General features: G+C 44.8%; 1 protein-coding gene across 1 annotated transcript; it reads left to right on the top strand.

The window, feature by feature from the left end:
- Positions 1 to 13,026: 13,026 nt before the first annotated feature.
- LOC104257729 (histone H2B 5) lies at positions 13,027 to 13,407 on the top strand. The gene has a single exon (XM_009812599.2). It carries the CDS (start codon positions 13,027 to 13,029, stop codon positions 13,405 to 13,407), a length of 381 nt encoding a protein of 126 aa, XP_009810901.1.
- Positions 13,408 to 13,845: the final 438 nt, after the last annotated feature.

Genomic DNA, 13,845 nt, shown 5'->3' with positions numbered 1-13,845 from the left:
TGTCTCCTTTCTGACATCTCACTTCAGTCCACTGCCTTACTCTACCATCTCTTGACATTTTTTCTCCATGTTGTTCCTTTGCTCATTGTCCTTCTCTGTCCTTTCTCCTGACTTACATTTACGTATATGTACACGTGTGTACGTATATCTCCACTCCACTCCAGATCTTCTATTCTCCAGCTGAAAAAAAGAAATGATTCATGCGGATAGTCTGATCCTATGGCAGCCCTTTCTCAGCACCTGAAATATGCTGCTCCTGCCCATCCTCAAACACACGTAGCAGGTAGACTGAAGAATTAAGTATGTGGGGAATGTTCCTAAATTCAGAAGTGGACTGGAGAAAGCAGCTCACTCAGGCTGCACTGTGAACAGAGCAGTTACTGTGTTCCCTCTGACAGTACCAGAGGAGGATTGTAAACCCTCTGACCTCAAGGGCTTGATGGCGTTTTCTTCACATTTCTAAATTTCAGATTTTTGATAATGGAAAGCTTGTAATTTTATGCAAGGGACACTGCTATCTATTTGAATTATCCCTTGAATCCTGGACTGATCCAAAATAAGACCACCCAAAATGCGTTCCTTTTTTCCAAATTGTTTTGGTTTATACATTTATTAAGCCACTTCTGTGCAGCTATTGGGAGAGAAATGGTTTTTTCCTCGTCAGAGCTAAGCTCTCCCTCTGAGAAGGGCTCTGTGTGGGGTGAGACTGGGATCTCAGCTCATCAGCTTCCCTTTTTTCTGGAGCCAGAGGGAGAGGAGAGAGCTGTGACTGCAGGATCATATGCATTGGGTGGGAGATGGAAGAATAGATGCATAACCTAAAAATGCTACATTAACCTCCGGGGGTGAGGTGGAGTTGTTTAATACTCCCCTTGACTATCACTGACTACAAACAGTATCACTGTGGATCAAGGGCAAATATTAGATTTTGCTATTTAAATAAGACACTTCTTAGTTTAATTATTAAATCAGATTTTTTTTTAAAACTATTTTTTTGTCTTTCAAAAAGCATACTACTAACTGGCTGGAATGAAAACAGCTCCATCCCACGGATTCCACCTCCGCTTTCTGGCAGCTTACCTGACTCATAAAGAGAGTGGGGATTTTATATGCCACCTACATCAACTCAACATTTTCCTTTGTGGTGAGAGTTAATCACCACCCTTGTCATATTATTTCACCGACCCTCTTGAAGATACGATCTGTCAGGGGGCATTGCTTATCTTTCAAACCAGCCTTAAAACTTCATACAGAATAGGGGGTTTTTTTCCTGAATTTGGTGAAAGTACACAGGCAGTCTATTGCAACAAGGTTTTTCTGTGTTATTTGTTAAAAACTGGTGGTTTGCTTGAGTTTACCCCAGAACTGGGGAAGAGAGAGTCTCCGTTTGCAGAGGACTCATCTCTGACACGAGATGTGCTACCTGGAGAGTTGAGATCCATCAGCTGAAGGTAGAGGACCATCCCCAAGGTAATCACTGCAGGAGGTGTGCGCTGGGGAAGAAACTGGAGGGTAGTAGCCATGGTGATCAAGGATTTAAGAGGGCAAAGTTTTGTCAGCAGAAGCAACGTTTATATTAGACCAACAGACAGTCGGGAAAAATGGACATGCTTTTGGGCACATAAAATCTCTCCTTATAACCTGTTTGTATAATGTATGTGATCCTGTCTTTTGTGAGGAGAGAGATTGTATGGAGTAGACTGATATCTGTCAAGCAGAAAATACTACACGAAGGAAGACATGAAGGTAGGAATGAGAATAAAACACAAAGGTGGCAATACAGTAAATACTGCATGCACAGGAGGCGATGGAAGAAGGGGTAGGAAGAACTGAAAGTGCACCTCCAGAAAGGTTATTGGGAGTTACAAAGGGGACATGTGTTACCCTGGAAAGTGAGGTGAAGCTTGAGCAGAAAAGAGTGTGACCGTTTTGCAAAAGAAGTTTGTGAAATGAGGGGTGGGGCAGAGGAGGACAGGGGGGGCAGAGAGGAAGGAACAGCTGAGACCACTCTGGAGCTCAGTGCTTAAAGAGAAATCTTGGTGTGAAGGAAGGTCAGGGAAAGCATTTGATAAGAGTCTTCTCATTTCTCTGTCACAAGGTTAGGCGGAATCAAGGAATGGGAAGGAAAGGGGAAAACCAAGATAACCGAAGCAAACCGTTGGCAAACACGATGAGGGAAGGGTAGGGAAGCTGCTGCCGTGTTGGCAGAGGGAGAAGTGGCACCTTCTCCTCTGTGAGACCTGAAAAATGATCGTGTGTCAAGTGGGGTGCTGCAGGAGAGGAGGCAGGGAGCTCCCCAGGGTAGGGACCACAGAAGCATCCCATCAGGAATGAGCTGTCTGACCATACCTGATATAAATATGGGTTATTTCCCTTCTTGACACGTATAAGCCTTAAAATGCATTGCAGATACAGAAGCTCTGCCCTGAAGATACGGATGCTGCAGCTGTCTCCCCCTTCCCGTCGCACCTCCCTTTTTCTCCCACACCAGAATTAATTCCCATGTTCTCTCCTTTCCTGCACTGTGGGTCCTCAGCCCAGCTCTAATGGTCCTTCTTATCGATTGCGCCTGCCTGATAACTGGGGCACAACTCAAGATAAGGACTCAGGAGTCATCCACAAAGATGTGCTTCTTGAAGCAGAGGCACTAATGAGCTCTGTGGAGGGTGTATGCTGCGAGAGGCACCAGCAGGGAGGAAGAAGAGCAAAAGGTGAGCACTTCATCTGAGGAGGAAACGGGTTAGGAGACTGTAGCAGTGGGGAAGCTAAAGGTGTGGAAGCCTTAGGAGGAAAGTGAGTGTAGGAGGACGGAGCCACGGATGGTTAAAAATAACAGTATGGTACATATAATGTGGCACTCCACTGGCATTTTAAACTTGCTGCCTTTGAAAACCCTTCTGTGTTTTGAAAAGCGAGCCTTACATTTAATTGTTTTAATTGCTACTGACCAGCCAGGACTGCTGGCATTTTGGGGCTGTCACTTTGTCCAGCAACCCCCATTTTCTTCACTGCCGGTCTAGTGGTTGCAACAGAGTCTTCAGCAGAGAGCTCTTTGCACCCCTGCCTGACGTAAATATTGATGTATCCCTAATTGTGCTTTGATTTCTCTGGAAGGGAGATGGCCTTTTTTGGCTTGTATCAGTATAGTGACTAGCACAGTAAGTCCACGTGATGATGCTATCACAAATTAGAGCTAAATTAAAACACCATTCACAAGCAATTTGTACGATGTGGAATTTGGGCATGGGCTAACCTGGCCTGAAAGCCATTTTTTTCAATGCTTCTGGAGAACTGCAAGCTTTTCAACCCCCTGGCTATTCAAAGTAATGCGTTAGTGTCTGTACAAACATCACATGTTGGATGGGACCAGATGGCAGCAAACCTGCTGGGGCTTTGAACCTCCTGGCACTTGTAATGGGTGTGAGAGAAAGAAGGAAGGAACAACAAAGAAGAGAATAAAGGAAAGAGAAGTGCAAAGTGAAGGACTTCTGTAAATTTTGATAACAGTTCTTCAGTAGCACAGCAACATAGAACAGAAAGACATTGACTGGTTGATGTCGAAGAGTTACTTGCTGTTGCCAGACCCATATCCTAGAAATCTTCTTAAAAAAATATCAGGTTTTGCCTTTGAACTATGGAAGGTATGGGTTTCTTCACCTTTCTCCCCTCCTCTGTTGCCTGCGTCATCCCACTTCCAAGTAAGGATGTAAGTGAGATTCGTTCTTCTCATCTCCAGCGTCAATTTATCCATGAACATTTTAAAAGAGTTTATTGTCAGTTCTTGTGCCAGCGTTTACTTCTACCTTCGATAAGTCTTGTGTCCTTAGTGCTCATCCTTCATCTATTTCTGGAGTGTAGCCAGCTCCCCTCTTCGGTGGAACTTTGCCGTGCTGTCCCAGCCATGCTTTTCTCCTCTCCTTCCATGTAACAGGCTCTCCATTTTCCTGCTTCATACAGAAGATGACCTCTAACGCTCAGAGGACTCTCCGCCTGTGGTAATGTGATCTAGTGGCTGCAGCAGAGAAAGGTGTCAGCAGTCCTGGATTGTATTCCCGATCCGGTTATTGGATGTTGTGAGATTTGGAGAAGGACATTTATCATTGTTTCCCCACAGGCTCTGGTAATAGTCACACATCTCCGTTTTACAGTAAAATTGCTACCACCATGCCAGGTTAATTATTAATACGTACATTACAGTATTTTCAGTATCCTGTAGCAATGAAATCTGACTTGGTGCCACTCACTTGTGGCATGGCATGCAGTCCTTTTGGATATACCTGTGTGGTACCCACGGCTCCTGCGTTTACCCTCTGCGTTCCCAGGCACCCGTGCTTTACAGCCATGATAAAGCAGCTTTCACATATTCCTGACTTTTTCATTAATTGCATGCTTTCCACTAATTTTTTTTAATCATTCTCAGGACTTGCTGAAATGTGGGTAATTTAACTGGGAAACGATGATTGAAGTTAGAGACTCTCATTTTCATTTAAAAGAAATGTCGGTCATGATTGATTACAACTGCACGCGTCATGCCCTCGCCTGGCTCTTTCTCCCCGCGGGGGGAGAGTTGGTGGTGCTCGCTGCCCAGGTCTGTTGAGCATACATGCATTAGACCCATGTACATGGCATGAAGGTTGTTAAAAAGTTTTGCTGGGCTTGTTTCACCCATGCCACTGGGGAGGTGTAGTCATACCTACGTTTTGATGTGCCCATCACCTCACTTAAAAGCCTTAATGAGCTTGGTCTGACCTTCAGTCGAATTTGGGAATATAGCTTTCCACTTCAGCATGGGTTTATATCCATACGTATTATTCCCAGTCAACATGGTATGGCCAGAGTAAACATTTTGGGGTACGATCCCTGCTTTTGTTTCTTTTTGTTATACAAATTATCTGTAGCACTGGAAAACGTCACGGAAACCTACCGAAACCTGGGGATGGGCCGTGTGGGAGGAAGAGGTGCCACACGTGTCTGCGTTGGTTCCCACATAACTCCTGCTTCAACTCGGAAGCGCTCTCATCTCTAGGGCTCTTTCTCTCTCTCCCACCCACTCTCCCCTTATGGCCTGCAGGTGTTGGGCTGTAGCTTTTCTCATATTTTTGGCCATGGCTGAATTAGCACATTTTTAACGGATGCCTTTTTCAGCACCGATGAAAATGGTCTAGAATTTTGATAATTCTCCATTACTCCATAAAATTAGTTTGCTTAAATGCCATAGCAGTTCTTTAGGCTTATTGTCATTACTAGTTTAGAGACCATGGCTCCTTTGTAGAAGGAGTGATTTAGATTTAGCAGACTCAGTGAGTTTATGGTCTTCTGCTTTTCCAGAGAAATTTAAATGATGAGGTCAAAGGTCAAGTGATTTTCATTTTTGATACGGCACAGAGCAATTTATTTTGAACCTGCACTTTTTCTTTTCAATAGCATAGGGCGTCATGCAATGAGTAAAGCACCTTTCTGATGTGTAATGGGTCATTAGCGTTACAGACCCCAGTCACTTACGATTTTTGTTTTCGCACCCGTTTCTAATCGACTGTACTTTGCAAATAGCCGAGAAGATTGTAGAGCTTGTGATGCTGCCAAGTGGCTGAGCTGCTGCCATGCCTTGCTTGCTTCTCCTGCCCAGCAGGATTGCTCCAGGTCAGCTGGAGATCATCTGCCTGTAAGTGGTTAGCAGGCTCTGACCTCTCCCTGCCTTCAGAGCAACCTTACTGAGTTAGCCTAAGGACAGGAGCTAAACCCTCCACCAAGACACAGGGTTGCTGCTGACAGGTTGACCCCCAGTGGGTCCAGCTGACTTATAGTGGGATATGAAGGGAACAGAAGCCTGTTGCTTATGGAAAGGATTTGTGGCAAAAGAAGCAAATCCTGATGACTGTGAAGCTTGGGAAGGAAGCTTGTCCTGAAGTTTACGTTGTGTTAAAGTTTTGACTTGGTGATAAAACCCCAGGAAGGGAGTGAGCCTGGCTGTGTTCTTTGTTGGACTGTGTTAGTATTGAGGGCTTTCCAAGGGTGGTTGGGATAATACACGTTTCTCTGAAACCCGGCACTCTTTGTGGGAAAGCTGACTGGAGTGTAATTGTAGCGGATGCTGGTACTGGGTGGACTATCACCTTAAACACTTAACAGGTATTGATCTACAGAAAACATCATTTCTCCTTTTTGCATTTATTAAGTCATGTTGATCAAGTGTGTAGATCAGAGGGATTCCAAAGCAGGTAGTTAACGAGTACACTTATAAAGAGCAGATAAAAGTCATGCTAAAGCTTCTTTAAGTACTTCGTTATTTATTCACAGTAACAAAACCCTGATAAATCATGGAGTCTGATTTTTATAAAGTACTGAGTCTCCTGGATTCCAGTGGAAATCAATGTCGGCTGTTGGTGCTAAGCATCTCTAAACATCGTAGTTGTGGTTTCAGACCCAGGTTAAAACCCCCATTGACTTCAGGCACTCCTTTAATCAGAGTAAGGACAGCAGTATTTAGCCTCCTGACAGTCATTCTTCTTGCAGCACTGTGTCTCTCTGTTGCTCTGCTTGACTCATGGATAAGATTTTCTTTTCTTTTAAAATTCAATGTGTCTTCTCATAAGCGTCTCTGATTGATACCCCTACAACCCTGAGAAGTACTTGCAGCTTGGGCAGAAGTAGCACAAGAAATTACAGCTGTCACTGGTGATTAAAAATGTGTTTTCTAAACTCATAAATGGAAATGCTAGAAAAGAAAAGAAGAGAAAAGAAAAGATTACGGTAGGGAGTATCCTGTACTGAACTCCCAGGCAATGCGTTAACACAAGCAACAAAAAGGATCGGTCAAAGATTGAGGATGCCAGTGTATCTCAGTGCTTTCTTCTGCTTGCATATTTTTTAAAGCTCTAGATCACTTTGAACGGAGTGTACTTGTGTCAGGGAGTGAGTTTGTAGCATTTCTTTATATGTTAGTGAGGAGGGGGCATCTTCAATTTTAACATATTTTCATGGTCTGATATGCAAGCATAAATCTTTTCACTAGAAGAATTGCATGTGTGTATCCAAGATTAAAATTTAGTCATTAAAAATACGACTTTACAGGAACAATCATAAAATGCAGCAGAGCATGTAGGATAGGGGATGGGGCCTTATTATTCTTAGTGGATTACCTGGGAGGACACCTGGCATCCCGAAACGGATCTCTGCATCCCTCCACCATTGGAAGAAATCAGGCATTTCAGAGTAGTTTACCTTATTCTAGGAAATTCTCCTCCTCGTTACTTCAGAAGAAAGCAAGTATTACCTCATCATCACATGCTAGACAACATACCAAGAGCAAAATTCTTTCCAGTCCAAAATATGACTATCAGTTTCTGCACATGAGGCAGCATCACCGATGTCTCACGGTGACTCATCACGCTTCTGATCTGCTTTACTACCTAAGGCAGAGCTTGCCACCAAACAACCATAAAATATCTGCTTGTTTTCTCAGTTATTACTACTTAATGGCATCTGTTGGATGAGCAAATTCTTGTTTAATAACTTCCAGGTAGATTGGTGTACCTTATAAAAGGGAGAGGATTTGCAGTCTGCAGAAGTACGCTGTTCCAACAACAGTCATTTGCTGTTATCTGGTAATTTGTAAACTGTATTTACCAGATATGCTGTCTGCGCTCTTACAAGCATTTCAGAGCAGATGAAGCCAGTAGAAAGCCTTTTCCTTTTGGTGGAAGCATTCCCTAATTTGTTGCCCTTCTTTGGGTTTGAGAGTAAAACAAAAAGCAGCAGCAAATTTCACTTTAAGTTTCTTGACATGTAGAATTAAAGACAAGTTTTCTTTATTTTATACAGCAAGAGAAACTAAGGAAAGGGACAACAATTGAGCAGAACTAACAGGCCATTCCTATTTAAGGGGCAGAATAAACAGCAAATGCCTGTTGCCTCTCATTTAAGCTAGCAAGGATTAAAATAGGTCATCAGAAGATTAGCAAATATCAGAATATCAGATGTCCAAAAGATGAGAGCTTGAGTTTTTCCTACAAATGTTTAATTTTTCACCAAAATCTCCTAAGAACAAAGTGCCGATTCTAGAAATGTAACTTTTATAGTTGATTAGGAAATTATAGCAAGGGAGCAGCCCAGCGGGCCTGGGGATTGACAGTGGATGTCACAGAGCTCATCACAGCAAGGACAGCTTCTAATAGAAAAAAGAAGGAAAAATCCAAGTGCTGTTTTCACCCCTGCATGAGGAGAGGTCCAAAAGGCTAACTAATAGTCCACCGTGGTTGCCCATGCACACCGCTGGCACCAACTTGGCACTGGTCCTGTAGACTCAGCAGCAAGGGCAAAAATTAACAAAAATGCTGTGGGAGCTTCCGCGCCTGTCTCTTTCCATCAGTATAACAGGCCAAGGAAAACAGAGGCAGCATCAGGCTTCACGTGGGATTTCTCAGCAGGGCTCCTCTCCCATCTCAGATCTGAGAGGCTGCGGTGATTTGTATCTTTGAATATGTTTTCAGTTCATTTTCCTTTTAATGATGCTGAAGAAAGGGGTGTCAACACAAAGTAAGATCTATCTGTCACTCTGCACCACTCTGGTTTCTAGCAGCAGGCAGGCTGTTGCTTAGAGCTGGCAAGAAAAAATACTGTGGTTGGTTTTGTTGGTGGTTTTCTGAGGAAGGAAAAAAATGCCAGCACTGAAAACTGATTGACTTAGAGCATACAAAGCTGTAAAGCAAAAAATGTGCCCGGAGATTTTCCTCAAAAAACCTGAAACCTTCCAAATGTCACCGTGATGCTTCAGAGTGCCTCCTCTTGCATGGCCATACCCTGTGTCCCAGGGACCTGGGTGGCTTGGACCTGGAGTTGAGCACCATCTCCCCTCCTTAGGGGTCCTTGTGGGAGTCTCTGGCCGCAGTATCCCATAGGAAGTGTCCATCGGGGGAATGCAGCTCATAAAGCATGTTCTAGGTGAGAGGTACCCAGCTTCAGTCTCCAAGAGTCACAGGATGGCTGAGGCTGGAAGTGCCTCTGGAGACCATCTAGTCCAACCCATGCTCAGAGCAGGGTCAAGCCGCTGTGAGTTGCTCAGGGCCATGTCCAGTTGGGTTTTGAGTATCTTGGAGGATGGAGACCCCACAACTTCTCTGAGCAACCTGTGCCAGTGCTCAGTCACTCTCACAATAGAGAATTCAGTCATGATGGCAACGCTTCCAAACCCCAAAACTAGTAATTATTAACCTCTTCCAGTTTTCTCCTTTATTTAAAGAAGAAAGAAAGAAATGCAATTCTTTTCATCCAAAACCACCCATTTTTTAAAGGTTACCTAGTTTTCCCTCAACAAACTCTCCACATGGACACTTTGGAATAATCCCACTACTTTTATCTTCATGCTAGAGCAGCACCTGCCTGTGGAGCGCCTTACACTGTTGACAGAAGGATTGGTGATACTGTTGGCCGTTATTAACATTATTTATTTATCACCTGGCAAATGCAGTCAGGCTCTTCGTGCTAGGCACTGCCCAAACAAACTGGAAGGAAGACAACCTGTTCCCAAAGAAGGTGTTATTTACCTGTTAAATAGTAGGCTGCAAAGAAATGGGTGGAGGGAAGCAAGGACACCAAAGCTGTTGTGCTAATCTCTGAACTTTAGCATCATTGCTTCCTTCATCGCAGCCATACATGGGAGAAGAGCAAGATCTGGCTGCACTACCTGAGAGCATTAGCTGGTCAAATGGATGGAGATGTCCTGTAGGTCTGACCTTTTCTGGAGACATATGAAATCACTCTGGTGCCTGTTGGGTGCTGTATTCATTTTTTAAAAGCCACAGTATGGGTGCACTTAACAATTAATACATATTTTAGAAGGACATACTTTTTAAAAAGCCTAAGAAATAGTCATTTACATTTTTCAGTTGTGGTGTTTTTCAGTCAGGAAATTAGCTCATGAGAAAAAGAAGCAAGTGCACAGTTATTTCTTCTGTTGGAAAAATGCCTTTCCATTGAAAAGACATATTTTCGAGTCTGCAAATTTGAGCAGTAGGGGATTTCTTTTCCCGATATTGCTTTCCAAGTAGAGGAATAAAGGAAGAAAAATCGTGGTTTCACCAGAGGAAGAAAATGTGGTGTTTAGGGGGGCAGATGTCAGAGTTTTCAAGCGTGTCCAGGACTTTTGGGGCAGTCCAGCATGTGCCCTTCCAAATGCCTCCACTGTGAAGAACGCCCGGAAAAATTAATAAAGGGGCTGAAGTGGCAGAGTCAAGCACATAGTTTGGTGAAAATCATGCCTTGGAGATTTTAAAGAAAGTTAAGAAACTTATCTGGAGGGCACGCGTGGGTAGCCTCAAAGCAAGGCGTGGAGCTCTGGAGGCTCCTTCCAGCTGCACGTTTCTGGCATTTCTGTGACATTGTTTTTCATCTACTCGAACTGAGCGTTTTGCCATGCCGAGTCTTAGAGTCCAGTTTTCTCTGAGCATCCCACATGTCTCTGGGCATGGTCTTTGTCCATGGTTTTCCATCTACATCAGCTCACCAGGCCGTGAAGCTTTGCCAGGGGTGAGTTCTCTTCAAGGAGAACTACTCACAACGTGCCCATCCCCTTCCTCTTTCTATGAAACTGCTTTTCCTTTAACTTCAAAGAGTCAGCAAAATATGTTCATTTATGATTGCCAGGTGGTATACGTTACAGCTACAGGTTTCCTGAAACTAGGAAAAGATACTAATATCCGTAAACCAAAGCCAACTAGAAGAAAGCATCAACAGCTTTCAATACATTTGTTCGGGTTTTTGTTTTCTTTTTCTTCCTCTCCTCCATACCTGATGTTAGATTTATAGTTATTCCAGGGATTTGAGAGTGATTTATATGTATTTACCCAGTTTTGATGGGGTTTTTTTTAATGTTTGTATGCTTTAGTCATGAGCAGTTTGAGGTTCTGGTGCAGGGAGGAGTTAGTGGTGTGCTTGCAGCCTGTTACATGAAGTTTTCCTGTACACTGGCCTTTTCCACCAAGTTAGACAATATCCTGGTTTGGACTGACAAAATACTTCTATTTGCAAGATGAAGCAAGGGAAACTTGAACAGGTCTCTTAGGCCTCGCAAAGGCAAAACTCCCATTAATGACAAGGAAGAAACTGCTTTGCTTGAGCAAAAACTCAATGCTAAGGACATTGGTGCCAACTTTTGCTTCTAACCAGACAGGCTTTTTGGAGGGCTGTGCTAGAGACGTTGCCTCCCCGCTCCCTAGCATCCCGAGCGGTGCCAGCCTGCCCTTGCAGCTGGGTGTACCCCCACTTAAAATGCTCAGCATTGCTCTATGCCCATCATCTGCCAGACCATGCGGCCGCCGGAGCCCAGCCTTGGTGCCTTGTAGGGTAAGGCTGCCAGCAGCAGCCTTGGTGCTTGCCGCAGGTGGAAGGCAGCATCTTGTGTACCGAGGGTTTGGAGCCACAGAGGTTTCTCGCACAGTTTGGAAGCAGGAGCTGGTATCCACCGAGACGTGGGCATGTAAATCCAGCCTCGGCATGGAAGGCGTCTGCTCCCACAACGAGCAACCAGGAACTTTTTCAAGACTTGGGTTTGAGATAGCTGCTGTGTCTGGCTTTGATTGCAGATGCAGACAGTAGTGGAGAAACCAGGCCAGGATGGAGGGTGGCATCTCAGTCCTTCCCAAGGAGGAGGGGCAGGGCTGAGCATGCAGCCGTTGCTTTGACACAGGCACCATTTAGGTGCTGATGCTCTGATGCTCTGTGTGTGCAGGCCGTATGTTACATCTGAGATTTCTCTCTCCTGTTTACTTCTATCCATTTTCCGATGTGCCATCAGCCCTGAAGCTCTTTTTTCTCTTCTGGTCTCTCTTGGCCAACAGACTGTAATTCGTAGGTCATCTTCAAAGGAGGTGCAGAACAGCAAAAGCGCAAGCCCTGGTGTGCTGCTGGAAGCTGATCCTGCAGGAAAGCCTGGAGAAGCCTTGCCTTTCAAGGGAGCACTCAAAGTGTTCTCTGAAACACAAAGCTGTTTACAGTTACAACAGAGTTATTCCCTTGATGCACGTAGTAAAATACACGTACATTTGTAGCATAGGGGAGGCACCCAGTTTTATGACTGGTTTACATACTGTCTTGTTGTTACGGCACTTCTGGATGACAGCAGTCAGCTGCAGGTCAGGGCTCTGGAGGTTGTGGCCTAATGAAGAAAAACTCGGAGAGAGGATCAGGCGTCTTTAATGTAAACTGCTCAGCGGAGGCCAGCTCTCCCAAAAGCAAAAAGCACCAAAGAACAGGAAACAATTTCAGTCCATGTAGCTTCTCTCCATTGACACGTAGCCCAAAAGCACTTTGATTTTTGCCTCCTATCCACATTCCTGTTTCTCTGTCAGGTGATTCCTGCCACCTCCTCCGAGCTTCTCTAGTCTATGGTATTTTTGCTAGCTAACATGAATACAGAGAGATTTCAGTAGCTCAGCTAACTGGCTTAAAACTATGTAATTTTTGTGTTCCATTGGAATACATGGTGTAAAACAGTAGCCACAGAAATGCAAGCACTCTCAAAACAGACTTTCAGCTACACGCACAAAAGAAGGGTTTATTGGAGATTGTAATAACCGTATAAAATCATTTCGACCAGTTTCATATACAGGTAGCTTCAGTGATATCTTGCAACAGTCTCCAATTCCCATTCCAGAAAGATTTAATTTAATCCATGCTGCAGTTAGTGTTTTCTTTGGAACTGCAATGTTCTCAGAAATATGTTTACCCCCAGCCCATATTTACTAAGTAGATGCCAACTAGGCCTGGGTTCAGTGATGTTTACAAGGCCAGTGTTATGGGGATTTAAACAGAAAACAAGAAAAAAACATACACAAACCAGAGCAGTTCTCACTGGCATTTGGAAAATGCACAGGGTCATAGGGCATTTGTCTCAGATTCAGAGATGTCGCTTGTCTGCCTCTTAGACTCTCTCATCTTTCAGTAAAACTATACTGTAGAAGAATAAAAAATAATTTGATTTTCTGGTGTTCTTCCCAAGCAGCTCCAAGACCCAGAGAAAGAGCTCTCAGGATGCCGGAGCCAGCGAAGTCCACCTCTGCCCCCAAAAAGGGCTCCAAGAAGGCTGTGACAAAGACCCAGAAGAAGGGCGATAAGAAGAGACACAAGAGCAGGAAAGAAAGCTACTCCATCTACGTCTACAAGGTGCTGAAGCAGGTCCACCCCGACACCGGCATCTCCTCCAAGGCCATGGGCATCATGAACTCCTTTGTCAACGACATCTTTGAGCGCATCGCTGGAGAAGCCTCCCGCCTGGCCCATTACAACAAGCGCTCCACCATCACCTCGCGGGAGATTCAGACAGCCGTGCGCCTGCTGCTCCCAGGAGAGCTGGCCAAGCACGCCGTCTCGGAGGGCACCAAGGCCGTCACCAAGTACACAAGCTCCAAGTAGCCGGACGCCACCTCTCCAGCGGGACCATCGAGCACTGGACCCTCCGCACAAGCACAGGTAGGCAGCCACGATCCGGATAAACGTCACAGCTATTATTCACAGCAATTTACAGCCTTGGGATGGGCGTGAGAAGCTGTCTGGTGGAAGAGGAGATGGTGATCTGGATGTCGGCTGATTTTCATAGTCTGTTCGGGACGTGCGACGGGTTCTGCAGGGCTGGTGAAGGAGGCCTCTGCTTTCACATCTCATCCAAAGGACTGACCGACTGCAGTATATCCAAACTCTCCTCTGTGCTTGGCAAACATGCATGTTTGGTGGTGGCAAGAGAGACTGGCAACACAGAAACCATCTCTGAAGTCTTCCTGTTTGGCTGCTTTTTCACAGTCATCTGAGATGGGCACTGAGGAGTCAGCGCTGGTATCCTCTCCCTCGTAGCCC

The sequence above is a fragment of the Gavia stellata genome, chromosome 4, assembly GCF_030936135.1.
Source record: "Gavia stellata isolate bGavSte3 chromosome 4, bGavSte3.hap2, whole genome shotgun sequence".
In the NCBI taxonomy this organism is placed as follows: Eukaryota; Metazoa; Chordata; class Aves; order Gaviiformes; family Gaviidae; genus Gavia; species Gavia stellata.
The sequence above is the reverse complement of the archived record's forward strand: the minus strand, read 5'-3'. Positions and strand labels throughout refer to the sequence as shown.

Coding starts and splice junctions, on each gene's coding strand:
- LOC104257729 (XM_009812599.2), top strand. CDS start 13,027: ATGCCGGAGCCAGCGAAGTCCACCTCTGCCCCCAAAAAGGGCTCCAAG.